Source organism: Podospora anserina, chromosome 5, assembly GCF_000226545.1.
Source record: "Podospora anserina S mat+ genomic DNA chromosome 5, supercontig 10".
Lineage (NCBI taxonomy): Eukaryota > Fungi > Ascomycota > Sordariomycetes > Sordariales > Podosporaceae > Podospora > Podospora anserina.
The window spans coordinates 491,326-515,372 of record NW_001914849.1 but is presented as its reverse complement, the minus strand read 5'-3'; the positions used below and the strand labels follow the sequence as shown (position 1 = coordinate 515,372).

At 55.2% G+C, this 24,047-nt stretch overlaps 8 protein-coding genes across 8 annotated transcripts; 4 read left to right on the top strand and 4 right to left on the bottom strand.

The window, feature by feature from the left end:
- Nucleotides 1-558: 558 nt before the first annotated feature.
- Nucleotides 559-1,437, bottom strand: PODANS_5_11630 (uncharacterized protein; the record flags this gene model as incomplete). Its single annotated transcript, XM_001905693.1, has 2 exons — nt 559-1,189; nt 1,325-1,437. The coding sequence occupies 2 exons, from the start codon at nt 1,435-1,437 to the stop codon at nt 559-561; spliced, it is 744 nt and encodes a 247-aa protein (XP_001905728.1).
- A 1,953-nt stretch (nt 1,438-3,390) lies between these two features.
- PODANS_5_11620 (uncharacterized protein) lies at nt 3,391-4,578 on the top strand (the record flags this gene model as incomplete). The annotated part of the gene is made up of 1 exon (XM_001905692.1): nt 3,391-4,578. One exon carries the CDS (start codon nt 3,391-3,393, stop codon nt 4,576-4,578), a length of 1,188 nt encoding a protein of 395 aa, XP_001905727.1.
- A 1,388-nt stretch (nt 4,579-5,966) lies between these two features.
- On the top strand, nt 5,967-7,811 carry PODANS_5_11610 (uncharacterized protein; the record flags this gene model as incomplete). Its single annotated transcript, XM_001905691.1, has 1 exon — nt 5,967-7,811. The coding sequence occupies one exon, from the start codon at nt 5,967-5,969 to the stop codon at nt 7,809-7,811; it is 1,845 nt and encodes a 614-aa protein (XP_001905726.1).
- Nucleotides 7,812-7,970: 159 nt separating this feature from the next.
- PODANS_5_11600 (uncharacterized protein) lies at nt 7,971-9,232 on the bottom strand (the record flags this gene model as incomplete). Its single annotated transcript, XM_001905690.1, has 2 exons — nt 7,971-8,295; nt 8,424-9,232. 2 exons carry the CDS (start codon nt 9,230-9,232, stop codon nt 7,971-7,973), a joined length of 1,134 nt encoding a protein of 377 aa, XP_001905725.1.
- Nucleotides 9,233-9,703: 471 nt separating this feature from the next.
- Nucleotides 9,704-13,295, bottom strand: PODANS_5_11590 (uncharacterized protein; the record flags this gene model as incomplete). Its single annotated transcript, XM_001905689.1, has 3 exons — nt 9,704-10,108; nt 10,161-13,083; nt 13,156-13,295. 3 exons carry the CDS (start codon nt 13,293-13,295, stop codon nt 9,704-9,706), a joined length of 3,468 nt encoding a protein of 1,155 aa, XP_001905724.1.
- Nucleotides 13,296-14,642: 1,347 nt separating this feature from the next.
- PODANS_5_11580 (uncharacterized protein) lies at nt 14,643-17,324 on the top strand (the record flags this gene model as incomplete). Its single annotated transcript, XM_001905688.1, has 2 exons — nt 14,643-17,111; nt 17,163-17,324. The coding sequence occupies 2 exons, from the start codon at nt 14,643-14,645 to the stop codon at nt 17,322-17,324; spliced, it is 2,631 nt and encodes an 876-aa protein (XP_001905723.1).
- Nucleotides 17,325-17,916: 592 nt separating this feature from the next.
- PODANS_5_11570 (uncharacterized protein) lies at nt 17,917-18,953 on the top strand (the record flags this gene model as incomplete). The annotated part of the gene is made up of 3 exons (XM_001905687.1): nt 17,917-17,949; nt 18,005-18,424; nt 18,489-18,953. The coding sequence occupies 3 exons, from the start codon at nt 17,917-17,919 to the stop codon at nt 18,951-18,953; spliced, it is 918 nt and encodes a 305-aa protein (XP_001905722.1).
- A 1,531-nt stretch (nt 18,954-20,484) lies between these two features.
- Nucleotides 20,485-22,468, bottom strand: PODANS_5_11560 (uncharacterized protein; the record flags this gene model as incomplete). The annotated part of the gene is made up of 4 exons (XM_001905686.1): nt 20,485-20,670; nt 20,728-21,700; nt 21,770-21,910; nt 21,969-22,468. 4 exons carry the CDS (start codon nt 22,466-22,468, stop codon nt 20,485-20,487), a joined length of 1,800 nt encoding a protein of 599 aa, XP_001905721.1.
- Nucleotides 22,469-24,047: the final 1,579 nt, after the last annotated feature.

Sequence of the window (24,047 nt, the reverse complement as noted above, 5' to 3'; positions counted from 1 at the left end):
ACTGTGTGGGAGCCGAGGAGGGGGAAGGGAAGGAGGGAAGAGGAGGGAGGAGGTGATAATGGGGGGTTGAGGACGAGGAGGGAGGAGGCGTTGAGACGGTTGGAGGGGTTTAGTTTTCGGTGAGGGGGGCGGGGGGCGGGGGAGTTCTTTTTTATGAGGTATATGGGTTATGGCGTTTATGAGGGAGGGTACGATGGGTTCTTGGATTGAGACGCGGAAATGGTATATACGATAGATTGGTACACAGAATTTTCACACTTGGTTGCAGCTGGCTTTTTTCTTTGTCCGTTTCCCAGATTGTTAAGCGCATGTTTGTGTAGTTCAGTGTCCTTGCCGGTTCATTGTTCACAACTCTTCCATGACCGTTCAAACCTCCGAGTCCAAGCCAAGGCCCTCCCAGATCGGACCTCCGGGGATAACATATGTCTGCACAAAACGAATCAGTGTTTTCTGGCCAAGAAATCATCATCCCAACAACCAACTTGGACGCACCGTCGTATTGACACTCTCCTCGGAGTAAATGTCAACAAAAACACTCTCGTCTGCCCCCTCTGCTCGTCAGCTCAACCCTTTCCCTTTTTCCCTTCCCAATTCACAACTAGGTAACTCACCATCTTGATCATACGCCCCAGGAAAAACCTTCAGATACCCCCCCGGGACCTCCCCCTCCACCCCCTTCCCTTCCTTCCCCCCCGTCACCTCCAAGTGAGCACACTCGGGATAAAACTGAGGCCTGAACCCAACATGCAAACTGAGAATCTCATGTCTAATGATATACCTCCCACTACCCAAACCCTCTGGCAGTCTCACCGGCCACAACCCCGGCTCCCCATCCCATCGCTGAAAACTCTTCTGATACCACGTTCCTAGCTCTAGTGTCCCATCCAATAAGCCTGCCTCCCATATCTTGAACCATTTTGCTTCGGTCAGGTTGACAGCGTTGCAGTTGTCCTCCGGGCAGCGGGTGAGCCAGGCGGTCATGGGGCCGACGGGGTGAAGCCAGTAGTAGTACACCGCCGTGATGACCTCGCCCGCGCTGATCGGGATGGAGGACGGGGGGGGCGTGCCGGGGTCGTTGCATGCTAGGAAGGGGGAGGTGGGACTGAAGAGGGGGTCGATGGTGGTCCATTGGCGCTGGGTGAGCCAGGGTTTGTTGAGCTGCTCTTCCGGTGGGGTCGAGGGGTCGTATCTGCCTTCTCAGTCAGTGTCTTGAGTTGCAAGACAGGGAAAAAGTGGATTCGTCGCTTGAAGTTGCAGGTGTCTTGGTGGTGGTAGAGGTCGAGCAGAAGGAAAGAAAAAGGAATGCCGTCACATCCGTCCCTACCCTCGATACCAAGTCTCGCCAACCGTGTAGTTGGACAGTCCCCCGTGTGCAGACGCCGGCCCCGGGAGGAGGGCAGCAGCCAAGAATGCCGCCAAGATCACCGGTACCATCATCACGACTTCCCACCAAAGTCAGGTTTTGGGGTCCGTAGGAGAGGAAAAGGCTGGGCACAGTGGGCAGGTATGCTTGGGCAACGGAGGGTGTATATCAAGTCCGAGGAGGCTCTTTCGTTGTGGAAAACTAGCTCACTCTCACCTCTTCTGTAAATTTACATGGCTGTATATTTTCCACTTTCGCAAACCAGCTCCAGTTGGAGAATCCCCTTCCCAGCAGATCGGGAATGGCCAAAATCTCATGGAACAACTCACGACCCGTTCGCCATCAGACGAAAACTCGGTCGTCCCGGACGAGATGAGCTGCGCGCTCAGGGATGGACTGGTCTTCCCTAAAGAGGTTCAGGAGTGATCTCAGGCACGTTCCCCGCACATAATCTAGATAAATAGACCTTGTGACGAAGACACGGCGTTGTCCATATGGCGGCTATATTTGACCACCACTGCCCACCCGGTCTCTGGGTAAGTGGCGGCAATATCAACAACCAGCACCTGCAGTTTTGACAAAATGTGCAATAGTCATGAGTGCAATATTGGTATCACGATCTCTGCTGATTGCCTCGTTGATTCGATAAAATGGGCCGCAAAACAGGCATGACGATCAAAAGTTTCAAGAACCACACGCCAAGCCCAAGGTAGGTAAGGCGTATCGATGGTGGCGAGTAAGTGATCCCATGTGGCACTCATGTGGCAGTCGTGTGGCCGCCGTGTGGCATTCATGTGGCATTGAAGGACCTTGCCAGCATGCCTGCAACATGTCGGCAGTCTTAGAGAGCTCAATCAATTGGTCTGGGGTACATGGGGTGCCCCGAATTCTCCGGCGTGGGGCACCATCGACTTTTGCCGCGAACCCCAACGTCACTGCGAGATCTGTCAAGCTGGCTTGGCGGACATATGGTCCACTGGAGCCTGAGTACCCGTGACGATCGGGGAGCCAAGCTAGTGACAGCCGTTCTGGAACGCTCAGGTTGAGTTGGGATGTTGGTAGGTCTTGTCAGGGGCAGACCGGTATTGCTGTATTAGGTACCACCATCGACGCAGCGTCGTCTTCCACTTGGTAGACGATCAGTGGACCGATGTTCTCCAGATCCAACAACTTTAGAAACCTCAACGATTCGGCCAAGACAAGATGGAAACGAAACAAACACAACAATAAAAGAGATGATAAATCCTGCCCCAAGCCCCTCTCGTCAATCCCACAATCGGGACTGGGTCAGCCGTGGCTGCATTCGGAAGCATCCCGTCGGCCGGTGCCAATCGGCGGTCGAAGTAGAGGCCGAGGGTCAACGAGAAGGTGTGTGTTTGATCTGCGATGCGCCGGCAAATATCCATATTACCCCCAATCAGTCCCCAATCTCGTCGAGAATTCACACGGGCTTGGGAACACGTGCAGCCTCCGCCATCATCCAAAGTGCCAAGACAGGGTAACAACAGACAATCGTCTTTGTTTTGCCTTCTGCCGCCGCCGCACGCATTTGACCCCTGTTGACGGGAGACAACCACGTTGAATTCACCCTGCCAACCAACCAAATGTCAACCATCGCCATCGATCTGGGTGGGGTACAGCGTCCGTTCCCGGGGGAGGGAGGACAAGCAAGGCTGCACCGTCTTCTTCGCCACGCTTGAGGAATCTGAGAAGCGGATTGGAGGAATTATTCTTGTAGGGGTTGACCAAGATTCAATATCAGCTCGACCCATGATTGATTGCAGCCGGCAAGGCCGCAGGGAAGCAAGCGTCCGGAGAATATTGCAGATGACGCCGCGCCAGGCACAGCTCCCGCATCCCTTTTTGGCCCCTACCACCGGACCGGGATGGGGCTCATGAGGGGAGGCCGAGCGAGTAGCTGAGTCCATATAAGGATCAGAAGTCGTCAAACGACTTGCCATGGGAAGGGGTAACCAACTCTTTGTGTTCATCTCCTGACAGCACGTCTCCTCCCAAGAATTGTCATCATGGTCCATCTCGCTTCCGCCCTTCTCGTGGCCAGCGCGGCCTTTGCCGTTGCCGCTCCCGCCAACGAGATCTTTGAGCGTCAGACCTGCTCCGTCCAGGCCAACTACCCGACCCAGAACAATTCCAAGCTCCCCGATCCGTTCACCAGCGCCAGCGGGCAAAAGATCACCACCAAGGCCGACTTTGAGTGCCGCCAGGAGGAGATCAGCAAGATCATGCAGCAGTATGAGTTCGGTGTCTACCCACCACCCCCCGACAGCGTCACCGGTACCATGAGCGGAAACAACATCCAGGTCCGCGTGACCGTCGGCAGCAAGAGCATCACCTTCAGCGCCGGCATCCGCAAGCCATCCGGCAGCGGTCCTTTCCCCGCCATCATTGGTGTCGGTGGCGCCTCCATCCCCATCCCCAGCAACGTTGCCACCATCACCTTTGGCAACGACGCCTTCGGTGCCCAGTCCGGTATGGGTTCTCGCGGACGCGGTCAGTTCTACGACCTCTTCGGCAGCAGCCACTCGGCTGGTTCCCTTACCGCTTGGGCTTGGGGTATTGACCGGTTGATCGATGCTCTGGAGAAGACCCCTGCTGCGGGTATCGACACCACACGTCTCGGCGTGACCGGCTGCTCCCGCAACGGCAAGGGTGCCTTTGTTGCCGGCGCCTTCGTCAAGCGCATTGCCCTCACCATCCCCCAGGAGTCCGGTGCCGGTGGTGCGGCCTGCTGGCGCATCTCTGACCAGCAAAAGTCGTCTGGCGCCAACATCCAGACTGCCAGTCAAATCATTGGCGAGCAGCCCTGGTTCTCCAAAAACTTTGACGCGCACGTCCGCTCCATCACCAACATCCCGCAGGATCACCACTTCCTCGCGGCCATGATCGTGCCCCGTGGTCTCGCCGTGTTTGAGAACAACATCGACTGGCTCGGCCCCGTCTCCACCACCGGCTGCATGCGTGCTGGTCGCCAAATCTACAAGGCTTACGGCGTGCCCAACAACATGGGCTTCTCGCTCATCGGTGGCCACAACCACTGCCAGTTCCCCAGCGGACAGAACTCGGAGCTCAACCAGTACATCAACTACTTCCTGCTCAAGAGCGGCACCGCCCCCGGCTCGGTGGAGCGCAGCACTTCCAACGCCAACACTGATGCTTGGTACCCATGGGCCGCCAGCGCTCCCACCCTTTCCTGAGCGGTTGCAGGAGTGTGAAGATGTTTGGGTGAGGGGTCGAAAAGGTGTGGATCTTGTCGATAGCAAAGCTCGTTTGAAGGCTGGGAGGAGGACTGGGCATGTAAATATGGGAAAATATATGACGGGTTTTCTGGAGCTTATCTTTGTGCCCCGAAACAGAACGGTGCCTGGTGATGTGTCGAGAGCTGCCCCAAAAGAATCCTGTTGTGGTGAACCACAACGGTGATGCTTTGCCGAGAACTCGATGATAAGAGTGGTCCGGATATCAGCTTCGTGCTTCCCGGTGCTGGGTGAGCGATGTCGTAAGTAGGTTGCAGACCGAGAAAGATCAGGGGTAAGGCCTCGAGGATCAATGGATAATGAGACCAATTAAGGAGAAGAGATCCCCCGTGATGTGCCGTATCTATTGGTCTTCCTGACTGTGAGAAAGTGTGGTTGGAGGACGCGGGAGATGTGGTTTGTCATCTGCAGTGGAACAGAGCTCAGGAGCTTGGACCTTCTTGTGGCCCCTGCTATCAGCTGGATGCATAAGCATTCCGGGGATAACCGGGTTTACACAAGCTGTGGGTATTACGGTTGACAGTTGCGGGCCGGCAACGCGGGGTGGTGGTGGAGTTGCTGAAGTTTACACCAACGACAGCTCAAACCAGGTCGTCATTGTCCCAGGATTTTCCATCTTCTGATATCTGCTTCAGTCCAATCGCTTTATCTTCTTCTGTGGTCTTGTGCCGTTTTGCATTCCTCGATTCATGACGCCCCATAAGCCCCTGCTTTACAACATGTCCTCATGGAAGGAAGTCTTCCCACTCGGTGCCCCCAGTTGGTTGGTAGGCCCATCTGATAAGCTTTCCAGGTCCAATGTCTACCGAGAGAGGAGGATGCAGTTGGGAACCATCGGATACGCCATTTTCGGACATGTTTGTCTTGGCCCGCAATATTCCACCATCTGCGCCATCTATTGCCTCGACATATTCCCGTGTCTGGAGAACGGCAGCCGAGTTGGGCGAGGGCATTCGGGCCTTGGCAACACCCCAACCAGGGCACCCATCCCCCTACATTACCTAGCACCGCCGGTGGATATGGGGGACGGAGGGTGAGAGCCCATCTCAGCCAAGACCGATCGTCTCCGGGTTTAAACACGGACACAGAATCCCCCCAGGTTGGTCATCATCCTGACAGAGGCAGGATTATTGATGAGACAGTTCCGTCGGCCCGTACAGCTGAAAGTTCTGTAACCTTTCTATTTCCATTATGTCAATGAAGCTGGGGTATCTGCCCCGGTTGACCCGTCTTCCAAATAGCTTTGGAAGCTGACCGCTTGCTCCTTTTTCCCCTTCTCTTCACCTTTCGTCTTCTCTTTCCTCGAGCTTTTAGGCTCAACAGCAGTCATGGCAAGCCCCGGGCCCTCGACGACAACGGCTGTCGACACACATGCCAAAGAACTCAATATTACCACTCTCTACTTGATCTTCGAGACAGCACTCCCCAGTCCTCTGTTCAACCAGAATACTCACCCTGCCACCCCAACAAGCAGGGTTCCGCAACCACCCGACCTGACGCCCTATGCTGATCCTCGAACTTGGGCACCACATCGCAAGAATGTGCTCCTTTTCTTGTCATGCGTAGCAACCTTCTTAACAGCCTACACCTCAGGCTCCTACTCTCCGCCCGCCGAACTCATACAAGCATCTCTTTCGCCAGTCCCTTGGAGCGTTGAGCCTGTTCTGGCCGGCATCACCACCTTCTGCGTCGGCTTTGGGTTTGCCCCGATGATGCTCGCCCCTCTTTCAGAGATGAATGGCCGATATCCCGTCTTTGTGTGTGCCGGCATCGTCTACGTCGTGTTCCAGGGTGTCTGCGGTGTGGTGACTTCGCTCGCAGGCATGCTGGTTGCCAGATTCTTGGTTGGAGTGGGGGCAAGCGTTTTCAGCACCATGGTTGGCGGTGTTATTGCTGATATGTACGCAAACGAGGAACGAAACACGCCGATGGCCTTGTTTAGTGGATCCGTCCTTGCCGGTACCGGGCTCGGGCCCATGGTTTGTGCCGTCATGGCCGAGCGATGGGGAGATGTTGAGAGATATCCGAACATGTGGAAATGGACTTGGTGGCATCAGGTGATCATGTCTGGGGTGTTGATGGTGGCTTTTGTGGTGTTCTTCAAGGAAAGCAGGGGAAGCGTGCTGCTGAGCCGGAAAGCCAAGGCGCTGAACAGGTGGTACGAAGAGCTGGAAAATGAAGGTTACTATGGGCTCTGCTTTGAAGACGAACAGGGACAGGAGAAGGCGAGCGAGAATATGACGAGCTCGGAAGACAGCACAGACGACAGATATGACGAAAAGAGATCGTTCTCGGCCTCAGCCAGCAGACATGAAAGGGGCCCTTCCATTAAGCGCGTCAGATGGGTGGTCAAAGAAGACGAGGAGCGCGCCTCTATCGGCAAAATGATCGCCATATCATCCTCCCGCCCTTTCTACCTGCTCTTCACCGAGCCGGTCATTTTCTTCTTCTCCGCCTGGGTCGCCTTTGCGTGGGGAGTCCTCTATCTGACATTCGGCTCCATCCCTTATGTATTCCAGCATGTCTACGGCTGGTCTCTCGAGCAATCGGGGCACGCTTTCACAGCCATTATCCTAGGCGCCGTCGTCGGAACCACAATGAGCATCTACCAGCAGCAGCTGCTGTCTCATCCCAAATGGGTCGACCCTCGCGAAGTGCTGACCTCTACTTCCACGACAACATCTTCCCTGTCGGACGAAACACCAGCGCCAGCAAATGGAACAGACAAGATATGGTCCATCCTCCGAACCTACTTCCCCTCTTCCTCTCCCGAATCCCGCTTGTACTTTTCCTGTCTTACCTCTACACTTCTTCCCATCGGCCTCTACCTCTTTGGCTTCACCGCCAAGCCAGAAATTCACTGGATCTTCCCCGCAATAGGGATATTTCTCTGCACCGTGGGCATTTTGAGCATCTACCTCGCAGTGTTCAACTACTTTGCCGACGTCTATCATAAATACGCCTCTTCTGCCCTCGCTGCGCAGTCCCTGTGTCGGAACTTGGTTGGTGGCGCCTTCCCTCTGGTGACGAGGCTGATATACAGGAATCTGGGAGAGGCCAAAGCAGGGGCGGTCTTGGGGAGTATTGCGGTTGTACTATCGGTTGTGCCTTGGGTGTTGGTTTGGAAGGGGGAGGAGATTAGGGGGAGGAGTGTTTTTGCTTCTCTCGCTTGACAAGACAACATGACTGAACTCGGCTTCACAAACTTGAAATCAAAAGCCATTTCTTCTATTAAATAAACACCAAGGGAAGGAAAAAACGTTTAAAGACATTACAAACATGGTATCATGACTCATAACAAACCAAGCCCCCTCAAACCCAACCAAGACTCCTCAATCAACATCCTCATCAGCCTCCACCTTTGCCCCCTCCAACTTCTTCCTCGCCTCCTCCACCATCTTATCCTCATTGACTTTCCCATTCTTCGAGTCCTCCCCGTCCTCCCTTATCTCAACATCATCCGCCAACGGCGCCCCCTGTTCCCCCTCCAAAGCCCCCGACCTTTTCTTCAACGCCTCAATCGCAGCCGGCTTCAAGCTCCCATCCTCATTGACATCCCCCTTCAGGTGCAGTGTAAACAACACCACCAGGTAAACCTGCTTCGTCTTCTTGTTGCGGAGGACATACCTAAGCTGGTGTAAGCGTTTGACCTTGTTACTATCAATCGTCGTTTCAGCACTTGCTGCTTTCCCACGGTGCAAGGGGCACAACAAAGTTGAAAAGTGTAAAGCCAAGACAGGTGATAGTTGACAAAAAGACCCCCCCCCAAAAAAAAACAGACATACCTCAACCCCTGCCCATCCCAATACCTCATAATCCCCAACCCAAACCCAGGCAACCTCAACGCAAACTCCCCAAAGTCAATGTAAGGGTTATAAAAATCAACCGCATACTCCCTCCCATACTCCCAAACCCACCTCTCCAAATTAGCCCCCTTCAACCCCCACTTCATCCTCTCCCTGCCCTCCCGTGGAACCCCCCTCTCAATTCTCCATTTTTCATCCCCCCCTTCCTCAACCCAAATCCCGCCCTTCTTTGGGTCATCCTCCACCCCAGGGCCAACATGCACAGCATTAAAGCTACTCAACCCAACTCCATACAGATACGGCGTGTCAGCGTACGGATCCCCCTCCAACCCGGGATCAACCCACCACTTGACAATCCTCATCGCGGCCCCGAACCCAGGCGGGAGTCTGTCACGGATAGGATGGTCAAAGTCATTCCCGAACTGCAAGTCCCCTCCTTTTACACCAATGTCATCATCCTCTTCAATCTCCTCCCCTTCATCATCCTCCGCTTCCCCGATCTCGTTCCTGTGTGACTCGTCCCTCTCCGGAGCGTGAAGCTTAAACTTGAAAGCGATCGAGTACTGGTCATTATTGGATTTGTGCGGCTCCTGCTCAAAATAGGGGGAGGTTCTGGGAGCAGTGGGGGGGACAGAGCGGTGGTGGTTTTGGATGCGGACGTTGAGGCTAGCAGAAATCAAATCGGACGAGATGGTGGTTGGGGTGGAAGAGTTGACGTTGACGAGCTGGTGGGTTGACAGGTCGTAGGACGGCCCGGCTGTGACGCGGAGCACGTATTTGTCTGCCATTTGTAAGAACCTACACTGCCGTTGCTGCTGCTGTTGTTGTTGTTGTTGTTGTTGTTGTTGTTGTTGTTGTTGTTGTTGTTGTTGTTGTTGTTGTTGTTGTTGTTGATGATGATGATGTGGTGTGTTCAAATGGTGATGGGTTATTGAAGATGGGGGAGTATTGACTGGCCGTTCAGGGATACAGGCAGTTATTTAACAAACAGAATTGACTGAAAAGCAGCTTGAGTGCACCCGTCATCATGGCCGCCCAAAATTAATGACGTCGTCAGGCACTATCAATCGCCCCACATGTGATATTCAGGGACCAGCTCGCGCAGCCAATCAGATCAAGACAATTCACGCCAGGTCTGCAGCATCGGGAAACTGACCAACAAGAGACAACTGTTGGCACAGGCTTCTCTATGTATTCAGCGCTCACCTATTACTTAGCATATAACAAGCCTACCATATCATACAGTCATCACCAACCATCTACTCCTCATCCTCGGCATCGGTAAAGTACTCAAAGTCCGCGGGCTTGGTCGCCTCCTCATCACCCTCATTGTCCTCATCAACAGCCGTCAACACACCCGCAGCCGCCGCCGCTCCGCTTCCGTCGCCACCAGCAGTCGAGGAAGAACGTCCCTGCGGTATTTCCCGAGCAGCCTGGGCAGAAAGGCGGAGAATCTCGTTAAGCTCGCTGCCCAATCCCGCCCGGCTACGGGCAGCCTCCATGCTCTGCAGCAATTGCGTGGCTGACGTCTGGGCACCACCTCGCCCGGCCTGCGCGCCAACCACGGGAGCTCTCTCGGTCGTCACCTTCTTCAGCTTCTCCTCAATCAACGTCTTGGGCTCGTCGGGCTGCGTGTCGTGGAGCAAGAGGGGGCCACCGGTAGGCTAGAAACACATTAGCACCTATCATAACAAAGAATTGTGCAGACAAACATACCTTCTTGACGGGCTTGTAACGTCCCGTCGGGAAGCTGATGTACTTGAACTGGCCTGGAAGAACACGAGACATGTTCTCAACCTCGTAGCCAACCTTCTCCTTCTCCGCCTTCTTCTTGGAGTCGACCGAGCCTTCTCTCTCAGCCCCGGTCTCCTCCTTCTTGTCCTTGGGCTCCTCCGTCTTGGCCTTCTTGTCGTCGTCCACATCCATCTTGTCTCCAGCGGCGGGGGCAGGAGTCTTGGCAAGGGTAGGAGTATCAATATCCATGCTCTCACGACGCTGGGCACGCTCCTTCTTCTGAGCGCGACGCTTGGCCTGTGCCGTGGTGGACAAGATGGCAGTTGCAATGAGCGCCGGCCCCTCCTCGGTCTTGACTTCTTGCTCTGGGGGATAGTCAAACAGGCTCGGGCGAGTGTTGCAGTGAAATTTGAAGCTGGGGATCTCGAGGTCGTGATCAAGTCCGATGATGGAGGTGGGCACGAAGCTCAGCGACAGGAAGTGGGTGAAGGGGAACCAATACCAGTACTGCGTGAAGACGGCCATGCCCACAATGCCGGGCATGTTGAGGTTGCCAGTCTGCGTCTGGAGACCAACCGAGCAGTTGCGGCCGCCAGCATCCAGAATACCCATGGCAACGGCGGCACCAAACTTGGTCATGGCATCCTCATGACGATCGCCAACAACCTTCTTGAGAGTCTTTCTGATGGCGGCAACCTTGGGGTTCATGACCTCGTTCTGCTGAATCATGATCATGGACAGGGCGATCAGGGCGCCCTGGCGGACAAAGTCGGTAGGATCCTTCATCATGGGCTCGAGCAGGTCAATGGCCTCATCCAGACCGGTGCCGGCGCATGAGATACCCAGAGCCATGGCGGAGCCGTACCGGACGTGAGGGTTGTAGGATTCAGCAAGGAGCTCCACCATCCGGGGAACACTTCCGGGCTTGCGGAAGAGGATGAAACCAAGAGACATGACGGCGATACGGCGCACATCGTCGTTCACGTCGCTGACAGCAAGGTGAAGGAGCTTGCGAATGGCCTTGTTGCTTCCAGTACCGCAGTAGGCCATGGCAACCGTGAGCACACCTCCATAGCGCAGCGTCGGGTCGGGGTCGGCAAGAAGGCCCTCAATCATGACATCGGCATTTTCCTGTTGCCCAAACATGATGAGGGCCATGCCTAGAGCAAGACCGCGGACAATCTTCTCGTGGGTGGTTTCGTGGGCATAGGTAAACATGGTCTCCACGGCCTTGGCGTTTCCGGTGCCCAACATGATCAAGCCCATGGCCAACCCAACAGCCTCACCGTTGAGGGCAGAATCGGCAAAGAGGACCTTGGTAAGATCCTCAAAGATCTGCTCGTCACCCGTGGCCATGCCAGCGATGCCAAGACCCAAGGCACCGCCGTGCTGGATGACTTCTTCCTCGGCACCGTTGAACTGGCCACGCAGATATTCAAGAGCATCAGCGCCATGGTTGGCGTGGATGAGACCATAGGCGTAAAGAGCGCCGCCCTGGCTAAAGATGGAGCCACCGCTGCTGACTCCAGTCTGCTTAGGAAGATAGGGCTCCAGCAGCTTGCGGGACTGGGTGATGTTGCCGCGGTGAATGACACCGAGAGCAGCCGTAGCAGTGAACTTGGACCAGTTGATGGCCTTGCCAAGCCAGTCCAGGTTGTCACGGAAGAATTTGTCGTTGGTGGTGCCGGCATTCATGAAAGCATTGCAGAAAGTCACAGCCGTGTGGAAGATGGAGTTACGACCTTCCAGGCTGTCCCGGACCTTGTTCAGAATGGTGATGTCTGTGTGGTTATTGCGATAGAGGAATTCGAGGTTGAGCTTGATCGCCTTGCTGCCATCGAGGATGGAACGAATATTCCTGTAAACCTTGGCCGTCTCCTCGGGGAGTTGCTCCTCTTCCGAGCCTTCTTGGCTCTCGAGTAGAGCCTCTTCTTCGGCGGGGCCATCCTCGGTCGCAGTCGCTGGGGGCTCGGGCGCTCTTCCGGACGGAAGAGACTTGAGCACCTTGCCCAAGAACTCCTGGGTAGCGTTGTCGTAAAGATCAAATGCGATTTGATAAGCAATAGCAATCGAATTCGGGTCGCCCTTGGTTACTAGTTGCCTAATCATCTTGTCGGCCTCCTCGTCCGAGTCAAGGTGAACCACACACTTGGCGATGGCAAAATAGTCTGGGTTAGGGATCTCGCTAAGAAGATCCAGGATCAGGCGCAGGATCTCGGTTCTCAGGCCACGCTCCTGGACAATGTCCATGGAGATCTTGAGTAGATAGTCCATGAGCTCCTCGGCTGGGCTCTGTGTGCTATCCTTGGACTGCTTGCCCTCCTCGCTGGCCCGCTTGATGACCCTCCGGAGAACCTCAAGGTTCTTGGCCTCCACAGCGATACCAACAACCTGTCTGTATTTTCCCTGCTTCAAGCAGCTCTCAAAGAGACGCTCGATGACATTTTGAAGGGCTTTTTGGGTGCTGCTGTCGGTGATTTGGACGACCGAGTTGGAGCGCCCCTCCTTGGTTGGCTGGAAAGTGGGGTTCAGAATAGTGTTGTCGGTCGAGGCACGCGAGAGGAAAGACTTGGGTGGCAAGGTCGACTGGGAGAAGGGCGTGGTTGGCGAGATCAAGGCAGAGCCGTCGATGGAGCCAGTGCCAAAGGTGGTTTCTAGAGAGATGTTGGCCTTGCTCTGTTTCGAAGGGACATGGCGGGCCGACGAGACGGCAATGTACTGATCGACGCACTTGGAGAGGATAGTCTCCTCGAACTCGCCAGGAGCATCGAAGTTGAACAGGGGCCCGGCGGCCAAGGCAAAAGTCATGCTCTCATTATAAGCCTGGAGATGGAAATAAACCTTGGCCAAAACGAGGGCAGCGAGGCGACGCTCGGGGAAGGACTCGTCCTCGTAAAGGGCCTCACTGTGTGGCTCAAAACACAAACGATCAGCTTAGATCGGCAAGGCACAGCGCGGTTGATACACAATCACGTACATTTGACTCAACGAACTGGCAACCTCGGTCCAAACAGTGTCGATGTCGTCGTTGAGAGTCTTGAGGGCGAAGACCTTGAGCTCGGGCTCCTCGTCAGTGAGAAAAGCCAACACTCCGCTGGCTGTAACGAGGCCTGGCATTGTGTCGATGCGCTTCGATGTCGGGGGGGGTGTAGTGATTGTATTTCAATATCTCAGCGAGGATTTCGCAGATCAAGACTCGAAAGCAAGCTGCGCGCTAAGGGTCGAGATGGATGTTGTGGTGTTGAGAATGTGGTGTTGTTGAAGCTTCGCTGTTTGGAGCTTGTTGTTTGGCAGCGGCGCTTTCCAGGTTGGACTCCAGTCCACGTCAGGAGCTCTGCCTGCCTGCCTGCCTCGCCCAGGCTTGGCCTTGGGCTTGTTTGGGACAAGGGCCAAGAGAGGTCAAGGCTGATGTTAGTCAGCGGGTCAGCCAATCAATGGCCAGTTCGGAAGCTTATATTTTGCGTTCCGCCATCTGGTGGTCCATGCTCCCCCAGCTTTGTCATAAGGCTGGATGGACAGCCAGGGCAGCTGGGGTCGCTGAGTGCGACAGCTGTCCACTGCGACCGGAAACTTTTGTGTTTGTCAGCTTTTGGCTTTTGGCTGTGACGGGAGCCTCTTGCAGTCAATCAGTCTATATCTCTCTTGTACATCGTAACACTCAACTTCGGTCAGCTCAAGCTGGTGCAGAGCTGGATGAGTGGATCCTTGAATGTAGACAGCGTGTATCTGTACTGATCTCAGGGCACGCCATTGCCACTGACCTCGTGAGTTGTGCCTCTGGACGGCATCGATGCCGGAAGCGGGAAAAAACGCACTGTTAGGCCGTGATTTGAGAAATCCCTCCCCCCCCCGACACGAGAGAGCAACAGACATACCGATACCTACCGTATGCGCGCGGACGGACCAGGTCCCAGCCCAGCAAGCGACTCCACAATCCACTCGGCGGACCTGCGTTTGGCACAAGGCGTTTGCACACATCAACCTTTTTCCTAGCTCGCCATCCTCCCCAGCCCCCATGACGCCCATATCGTGATAAACACGCCCGCGCTCCCCTACCTAAATCCCGTCGCCCCGCTCATCCCCTCCTCCCATCGCCTGTTGCGCCCCATGGCCCGCGTCGCGTGGTGATGTGCGACTGAATCCGAGAGAACGAACCGACGTGTCTGTCTGGCTGCGCATCAAGAGCAACGACGGAGATGCGATGACCACCAGCTACAGCTACACATCCCGAACCTACCATCCATCCATCCCATTGCTCCTTGGTGCGCGCCCCGAAATCGCGCCCCGATCCTGTCGCCATCGCCGTTGCCGTCGCATCGCTATTGTCTGGAATAAAGGAACATGCAAGAGACGGGCCATCAGCTGAAGTGAGCGCAGAGAGCAGAGAGCAGAGAGCAAGGTTGGAAGTAGAGAGAGACGACAGATAAGAACAATCAAGACGTTATATCAGAGCTGTGGTTCAAGATGGATCTCAGGGTCATGCTGAACGACAATGGGCCTGCTGCCTCGACACCCAGCAAGCCGCCACAACCACCGACACTGCAGCCAGCACCGCAGCACCACCAGCAACAGCACCATCATCAGCAGCAGATGCATCCACAGCCGACGCTGCCATCGACGCCGATCCAAACAAACCCCCACCAGTCGTTCCGTGACTACGGCCAGCAGCCTCAGCCATCCCCGAGCCGTCACGTATCGCACGACTACGGCGTCCAACAGCGGGCACCATCGGGCGCCTTCGCATCGCCGCCTCCCTATCCGAGCGCAGGTCCATATGGCGCCGGTCGACCACCTCCACCATCCATCCAGCCGATGCCAATGCCACCAGCCGAGCTCCGGTCCCCGAGCATGAGCTCCGGGCCCGTCCCGTCCCCGTATCGGCAGACACCAGGCTCCTCCTCAATCAGCTCGGCGAGCGGCTACCCTTTCCCACCACAGCAAGCCCCCACCAGCCCTGTGCAACGACACCAGTATACGCCGACCAGCGCCTACCCCAGAGAAGGCTACGGCCAGCCGACGGGTGTCGCTGGTATGACAGGGCCGCCTTCTTCGTATATGCAAGGATCGCACGTTCCGCAGACGCCTCCGGTTGGCACTCCGGGCGGGCCACACGCCTATGTCCAACGATCGCACTCGGCCCATTCGACGCCGACACCGACGTCAGCACACAGCCAACCGGCACAATATGGCGCGCCTTTTGTGCAAGGCAGTCCCGTGGCAGCCCCCCATCCGCTTCCGCAGCCGGACCTGCAGCGACAATCCTCGCTGCCACCCACGCCGGGAGGGGGAGCAGGTGCCGCCCCTCTGTCGACGCGCCCTGCGCAGGTGTCAACAGGGTACGGCCAGCCGACCAGTCCGTACGGACAACGGCTGCCAGCTCCAAGCTTCCACGGGCACTCGACACCACACACCTCTCCACCACCTCCTCCACCACCTTCCCTGCCCCGGAACTCGAGCGTCCAAAGTTCAGGCCAGCATGACCCACACAGTCGAGACTCAGTAGGCCGGGGCCCACCTTCACACGGTGACAGAGACCGGAGCCTTAGCGTCAGTCCCAAAACTCGAGTCCCCAGTTTGCCAAGAAGTTCTGGCCGTCCTCGTTCTTCTGTTTCCGACTTTGATTCTCGTATTATTAATCCCCCAATCCATCCGCCACCACCTACCACCACCATGGCCCCGATTGCAGAACAGGACGCCGCCCGAGACCGCGCCTCGACTCCCGCCAAGCGCAAACTCGCCGAGCGCGAGCTTCGACCCGACGAACTCGAAAACCGCGATACGCGACCGCCTCCGCTGCGAGACTCCAGCGGCCGCCCTGCACTCGTCGATGCCGGCGCCGTTCCATTGAATGCGCGACGAGCCATGGTTGCGCCCGAGAAAAAGAGGAGAAAAGTGTACACACAACCGCCCGTCTGGGCGCAGTCCCAGGACGGCCGTCCACTGCACAAGGCCAACAGCATCTTATTCCACCCCGTCCCCTTCTCCGGCTCGGTATCTCATCAGACCAACGGCACCAAGACCGAGCCCCAGCCCAGCCGGCAAACATCCCCCGAAGAAAAACGTTCCATCGCCGCTCCCCGAGACCACCAGTCGGCACCACTACCACCACCCGGGCCGCCGCAGCCGGATGCTGCCGCGATAGCGTCGGGGCTAGGACCATGGGAACCCAGCATCGTCAACACTGCTCTTCCCTACGACTCTTGCACAAAACACATTGCCGATTGGCTAACTCATTTCGTCCTCGGCTCACCAGACATCCAAGAGATGGAGGCCAGGGGTGTCAAGTTTGAGATTGAGGCGAAACTGGGCACAATAATAGACAAGGATACTTCGGAACGTCTTCGCCTACCAATATACACCGAGTGCGTGCTGGAAGAGGGGGAATGGGTCAAGTTTCAAAGTAGCATGTCCGAGGTAAATCTTTCGTGTTCCCCCCCCCCCTTACCGCCCTTTCCACCTGCTAACCTGTGTCTTCTTCAGTCTGAACACCGCTCCTTCAACGATTTCCTGAACGAGATGGTCAAAGAGACCCACGTGAACCGCACGCGCGTCCCGATCGAATATCTACACCGCCGCGAAATCGACCGATTCGTCGAGCTACCTCCCGAGATCCGGGACAGGCACCTGCCCAAGTGCGTGACGAGGCTTGCTGGCCGAAAGCCACCACGGGTGAGGATCACGTACGAAAAGAAGACGAATCAGGTCTTAGCTCGTATAGTGAAGGCTCGTGTTGCGGACACCAATATTCACTTCCCGCGATCACCGCTAGATTGTCGCATTAGTATCAATCTGGAGTGGACGTGGGATGGGCCACCGCAGGTTCTGGATCAGCTGGTGAAGGAGCAGGGCGGGGGGAGTTATCAGAGGGATAAGGACCGGTTGTGTTATAAGCACCGGTTTTATCAGGTGGATTTGACGCAAGTTATATCACAGGTAAGGTTATGTCGTTATGGCACACTGTGGATTATGCTAACGATTTAACAGAACAAGGAGCATGAGTTGGAGGTTGAACTGGATCCGGCCGCGCTGTTTGATCAGGGGAGGAGGGCGATGGATCAGCAGCCAAATCAGTATATGGAATTGGTGGGCGGGTTGGTGAATAATATCAGGGTGTTGGCGCACAAGGCGGCGGAGTTTCGTAGCTGAACAGTGTATTCGATTGGTAATGTATTTTTTTGGGGGATGAGGAGGAGCGGCAAGCTTGGTGTTTTGGGATGGGGGATGGGGTTGTGGTAGATACCAGAATTTATGGGATTTGGTCTGAATGTGAACTGCCATCTTCAATCTTTGCGAGACATCAAGATCATTTAGATGGCTGATTGTTCTTGGCCTGGCTTTGAGGTCTTTCCCTCTTCCACATCGCCAAAACATCAATATCTTTTAACAAAAATTCTATTATCATCTTCTTACTTACATCGTTGCTCCATCCCTGGCGTCAGTCATGATGTGTCTTTTAGTTTTCCCCGATGATAGCTACCGACTTGGGAACGTCGCATTTCTTACCCCGCGTTGCACCATCCCCATTGCATTACCCCATCCATTCTGCTTGTTTGCCGCCATCACACGCCAGTCTTGCAACATAGGCTGATGTCACTCTCGGCATATAAACAGATACGTTTGCCCCTTTTCTCCAACTTTTTCTCCTCATCGCTATCTCCAACACATTCTTCGTCTTTCACGTCTGTTCCCCTGCCACAAACACACTTCACCACTGCTTCACTCTTCCAGTCAAAACACAATGGTCTCCGTCAAAACCGTCGCCGTCCTCGGCGTAAGTTCCTCTGTCCCCCACTCCCTCACTCTCTTGAAGACTAACGAATCCCCAGGGAACCGGCAACCTAGGCCCCTCCATAGTCCACGAACTCCTCTCAGCAGGCTTCACAGTCACAGGCCTAACCCGTTTCTCCTCTACCAACTCCACCCCCGCCTACCCCGACAGTGTGACTGTCCACAAAGTCGATTTTGGATCTTTTGACTCCCTTAAGGATGCCTTTTCAGGCCAGGACGCTGTTGTCTCTGTAGTCGGCAGCCCGGGGGTTTCAGCCCAGAGACTAGCTGTTGACGCTGCTATTGCTGCGGGAGTGAAGAGGTTTATCCCGAGCGAGTTTGGGGTTAACACGCGGAAGGTGAGGGACAGGCCGATGGGAGCGATACTGAGGGGGAAGGTGGAGGTGGTGGATTATTTGATTGAGAGAGAGAGAGAGATTGAGTGGACGGGGGTGAGTACGGGGTTGTTTTTTGACTGGGTGAGTTTTTCCACACAACACCATATAGTACAAGTTGTGGGAAAGGGATGCTGATATTAGGTAGGGTTTGGAGAAGCACGGCTTGAGCACCATCAACCTTGACGATAAAACATCATCGATTGTCGACTCTGGAAACGAAAAGTTTCAAGTGAGCACGCTTGCGCAGGTGGGCAGGGCGGTTGTCGGGGTTTTGAAGCATCTGGAGGAGACGAGGAATAGGTATCTCGTCACGTCGTCGTTCCAGGTGTCGCAGAACGAGATTATACAGGCTGTGGAGGAGCTGACGGGTGAGAAGTACCCTGTTGTGAAGAGGGAGAGGGCGGAGGACTTGCAAAGGGCTGGGGAGGAGAAGCTTGCTGTGGGGGATTATAGGGCTTTTATTGATTTTCTGAGGGCGTATAATAATGCGGATGGGGCAGGGAATGCGGTGGGGGAGGAGGAGAGTTCGAATGGGTTGGTTGGGTTGGAGGAGGAGGATCTGAGAGAGTGTGTGAGGGGGTGGTTGGTGAGGGCGGGGGTTATTTCCTGAGTTTGTAGACGAACGGCAATATGGAGTAATGTTTCTATATCATTAATCTCAGTTTGATCCAGTCTTTGCTGATGGGTCGGAATGGCAGCATAAAGTCAGCCTCATCGTGATTCGTATATGCACCACCGCCTTTCAAATCTGCTATGATTCTGCCTTGGCCTTATCCCCCCAACTTTCGCCCCCCCGCTCCTACCCCAAACGAGTATTAGTAACCCTCGGGATGACCTCACTCTTGTCTTTCGACAACTCCAACTTTTTTACTCGACCAAAACTCACCCAACATTCTTTGTTTTCCCCAGCCAAGCGCTCTACATCTTTTACCGCTCAATCCTCACCACTCCCTAGGGTAACATGGATTACTTCGACCCACCACCACCCTACTCGCCTCCCTCCTGTCCAACCACCCAAACCTCACCACCACCACCACCACCACCACCACCAACCTACAACCCCATCTCTATCCCCCCCACACCCCCGAGCAAACCTCCGAGCAAGCCCCCCAGCAAACCCCCCAGCAAACCCCTCAAAATCCTCTCCCCAAATTCCGAACTCCTCCTCCTCTCCCACCTCCTAAAATCCCACCCCTGGCCCTCCTTCTACGGCCCCCCTCCCCTATCCCTAACCACCGCCTTATCCATCGCCTCATTATGGGGGAACACCCCCCTCGTGCACTCCCTGCTCTCGACCCACGCCTGTAAGATCCGCGATACTGTCCACTCCACAGCCATCCACGCCGCCCTCCGCGGTCCCTCCCCCGAGTTAGCAGTTACCTTATTCCGGTTCTTCGGCCAAGAAGCCTGGATCCTAAAAGTCAAAACCCAGGATGGGATGACCGCGTTGCATGTAGCAGCCAGGAATGGGGTTCCTGCCGTGGTGATTGAGGAGCTTTTTGCGGGAGTGGGAAAAGAAATGCTGGAGGAGCGGGATGGGAGGGGACGGACGGCGTTGCATTTGGCGGGGCGGTTTACCCATCGGGATACTATTCGGGGGTTGCTTAGGTTAGGGGCTGACCCAAAAAGGGTGTTGGAGAAGGAAATTTGGGAGGGGGTGGAGCAAAAGGAGAGGTTGGGGGTGCTGGGGTGTTGGGGATTGGTCTATCGGGTGTTGAGGGAGGAGGTGGATAAGCTAGGGGGACGGTTGGAGGTTGATGAGGCGGTGATGGGGGGGGGTGCTAAACAGGCGGAGAAGGTGGTGGAAGAGGAGGAGGAAGAAAGGGTGTTGAGTCATGGGAGTTATGCCGGGCCGAGCATGAGCCGGACTGCGATGCCGCTCATGTTGTTTTCGGACGAGTATCAGGCTTGGAAGAGGGGGTGTGATGCACTACTCCAAGAGTCGAGGGCGCAGAGGGAGAGGGATGGGAGGAATGAGAGCTGGATGTTGGATGTTATGGGGCCGAGGCCGAAGGGGTCACGGGTTGGGAGGGAAGATTGAATTGAAAACAGACATCGCTGATTAAGATTTTGGGATTGTTATCCTAGGGTATAACATGTACCAATCATGGCCCGATTGATTACTCCTTCTTTGATTCGATTCAAACAGCCTGGATACGCTCGGAGTGATCACTGGCGTTGCCCTTCTCTGGCAGGGTTTCGTAGGGAGTGCCTGTCGTGTTGGAGCTTTCGGCTCGAAGGATGCGAGAAAGGCCGATTTCGTTGTTGATCTCGGCCATTCTTTCAAAATCGGCTGCTGCGGTCCCTTCAGAGCCAAAGATGATGTCCTGAGGTTTCTATCAGCTTGGGAAGATTCAGGGTTAACTGAGCGGGAAGAATCTTACCATCTCCTCCAGCGTCAACCTCTTCGTCTCGGGCACCAAAAACCACACAAACGCCGCTCCCATGTACGTCAGGATACCAAAGAGGATATACGTCCCGTAGGTAATTCCCTCCAGCATATCGGGCGTGACTTGCCCAACAATAAAGTTATTCATCCAGTTGCTCGACGCCCCCAACGCGACACCATACGGCCTCGTGCTCAACGGCCAGATCTCGGCGACGATGATCCACGCGCATGGTCCCCACGAGTAGCCAAAGTGGATAACAAACAGCCAGACCATGCACACGGCTGCCCAACCAGCCGCCTTGTGACTCTCCCACTGGTCGATATTCTTCGCGACAATGACCGCGATGATGATATGGCATGTCGCCATGCCAATCGCGCCAACAGTCAACACCGGCTTGCGCCCTACGCGATCGATCCACAAAACCGCCGGGATGGTCGCAATAAACATCACAATCCCAACCACACCCGTGGCAAGAAGCGAGGTGGAAGTATCATCCAGGCCGAGCTGTTTGAAAATCGAGGGTGCGTAGTACAACACGGCATTGATCCCGCTCCACTGCTGGAAAAACATCGTCACCGTCGCCACTACCACCCTCTTGAACATCGCCCGGGTCTGGAACAGTTTCTTGATGCTGACGAACTGGAGCTTGAAGATATTCCAGGCTGTCTGCTCGCGCAGGTTGGGAAACAGTTCCGCGACGCTTCTCTTTTCAAAGAGGGACTGGGCCTTGATTTCAAGGAATTCGAGCTCGACCAGCTCGTGGTCTGGCGAGAGTCCTCGGAGGGAGGAGAGGACCTGGCGGGCTTCTTCCTCACGCCCGTGGTGGACGAGCCAGCGGGGGGAGAAGGGCATGAAGATCATGCCGACGAAGAGGATCACTGCCGGGGCGAGCTGGAGGCAGATGGGGGTGAGCCAGGCGGCGTCGGATTGGGTTTCGGCCGAGGTGCCGCCGATGAAGTTGGTGCCGCTGTTTTTCTCTTGTTAACAACCTCCCCCCCTTTTGCTTCGTTCTTTCTTAAAGACACCGGAGGCTTACTAGTCAATCCAAAAGGAAATCATGATCCCAAAGCAGATCGCCAACTGCTGCGTCGCTACAAGCGCACCTCTCACCTCGGGGGGAGCCACCTCGCTGTTGTAAATGGGGATAATCATCGCCAACGAACCAACACCCATACCCCTATTTTCACCGTCAACAAACTTGTCCTTTTTCGTGATGATAGATGGGGGGAACTCACGTAATAAACCTCCCCGCCAGAATGGCATCATGTCCCACCCCCGTAATCGCCGTAGCCTGAATCACCACCCCAAGCATAAAAACCGCACTAGCAACCAGAACCGAATACTTTCTCGACAAAACCTCGGCAATAAAACCAGAGAGAAGCGTCCCGATCCAGGCGCCGAGCTCGAGAATGGCAGTTAGCCACCCCTTCTTGGTTGAGTCGGTCACGTACTCGCCCATGTCTACATCCAACCTGTGGTTAGCATGAGTTGGTTGGAAAACAGGGGGAGGAGAAAGTAGGCAAATACGTCGTTCAAAAGCCGGCATGGCCAGAATGCCACTAAACATCCCCTGGTTGTACCCATACAGCACACCACCAATGCAGGCAAACAGCGCGATGCGGAACACCCTGAAGTTCTTGATCAGGGCCGAAGGTCCAGATTTGCCCATCAGGGTCTCGCGCTTGTGGAGGGCTGCATCGTAGAATGCGCCTGCGCCGGCGTCGGCTCCGCCCATGGTGTGTTGGCTTGATGTGTTTACTTGCTCCTGTCTCAGTGAGGACGATGCTGTCTGCTGTTCGATATCAAACCAACCGCTGGACCAGGTCCACAGAGGGCATGTGAGAGAGTGTGAGAAAGCAAGTAAAGGGGTCCAAAAGGTCAACAAAGCGGGGAGGACCCCCAATATATTACTGCTGATCTCTTCATGTAGGCGCAAACCAGTCCCCCTTCATCCGCCCACATGGATAAGGTAGATAGACTCTGACCGGATGGAACCTCAGTGTCACCACCCACCTCGCCTCTTGCTTGCCAATGGGCCCATATCTTCCAATTGCCCGGGAACCGAGTCCAAAATGCGAGTATCTGTCGTGGCACATCCGTCCGCACCCTTTCCTCTTCAAGAAGGAGGGAGTAGGACTGGGTCTCAAGCTTGCCTGTCTCTATACCTTAAACAGGCGAGCGTAACATTCCCGCACGAATCAGCAGTGCGAACCTGCGGTCACTGATGCTGATCGCATCCTTCCAGTGCACCTCTCTGCCGGTCATGGTTCGTAGGAGTCTAGAGCGGTGGTAACAGCGGCAACAAGGTCAGGATCATGGCTCCCGGGATGAGGGGTAAACTCAATCCAACTTCCGGAGATAGACAGTGTCAATGTGACCGTACTTTTCTTTCCCGGATGAATGGGGGAATGTGGGATTATGATGGGGATCATTGGCCAGGTCGGACGATGCGATGCTGTGTGCTCAAACTCGGGAATTGGAACAGAGGAGGCCAAAAGTGGAAAGCATCAGAGGCCGGAGGTAATCACCACCCGGTGACACCATCACACACTCTCTCAGTCCATCCATTGACCGCCAATTTGAGAATCCGAAAGACTTCTTTCATTTATGACCAACCCCAAAAAGAGAGCACTTACATCACCACCATGCCGCTTGACATGTCGTCAACAAAAGAAGCCTCTTCAAGCCACCAGCCAAAAGAACCATCTTGCCAAGTTCCTCGGCGCAGATCTTCCCTCTCGCTCGCGCGGCAACTGCCCGTCATGCCACACAGTAGCACAGGAAACAAGCACTTGTGTGGTTTTTAGCCTGAAATGCTTGGCCTGCTTGCTTCAACTTCCGCCGCGAGCCCATTGGACAGCTCTCGGGACCAAACGCTGTCATTCGCTGGGCAAAAGCCGTTGACAATATCGATCGGGCCTTCTTTCTCTGTCGGTTATCTTGGTTTGACGGCAGACACACACTCGTCCTCTTCTTTGTACGGTATAAGAGAAGGAGTTTGCCGTGATGTGTGGCGTCTTGGTGTTTTGTGGGGGGAGACGATGACGAACGGCAGCTGCTTTGAGTCGTGCGGGTGGCTTGGTGGCTTAACGGCGCGCTGCGTTAGCGCACTTGGCCAGTCTCTTGTCTGTTCTGTCAGCAAGAGCCCCCTGTCTTTTGTCTTCTTCGGGGATAACTAACCCGAGCCAGTGTTGAGGTCTGGGAATATTATCCCGCCATGGAGCGCCAGGAGCAGCAAGTAAGATGTCAAGACGTTCGGCCGAGGCTTGCCGACATCCTGGATTGGAAAGGCAGTGAAGACGGGACTGTACTTT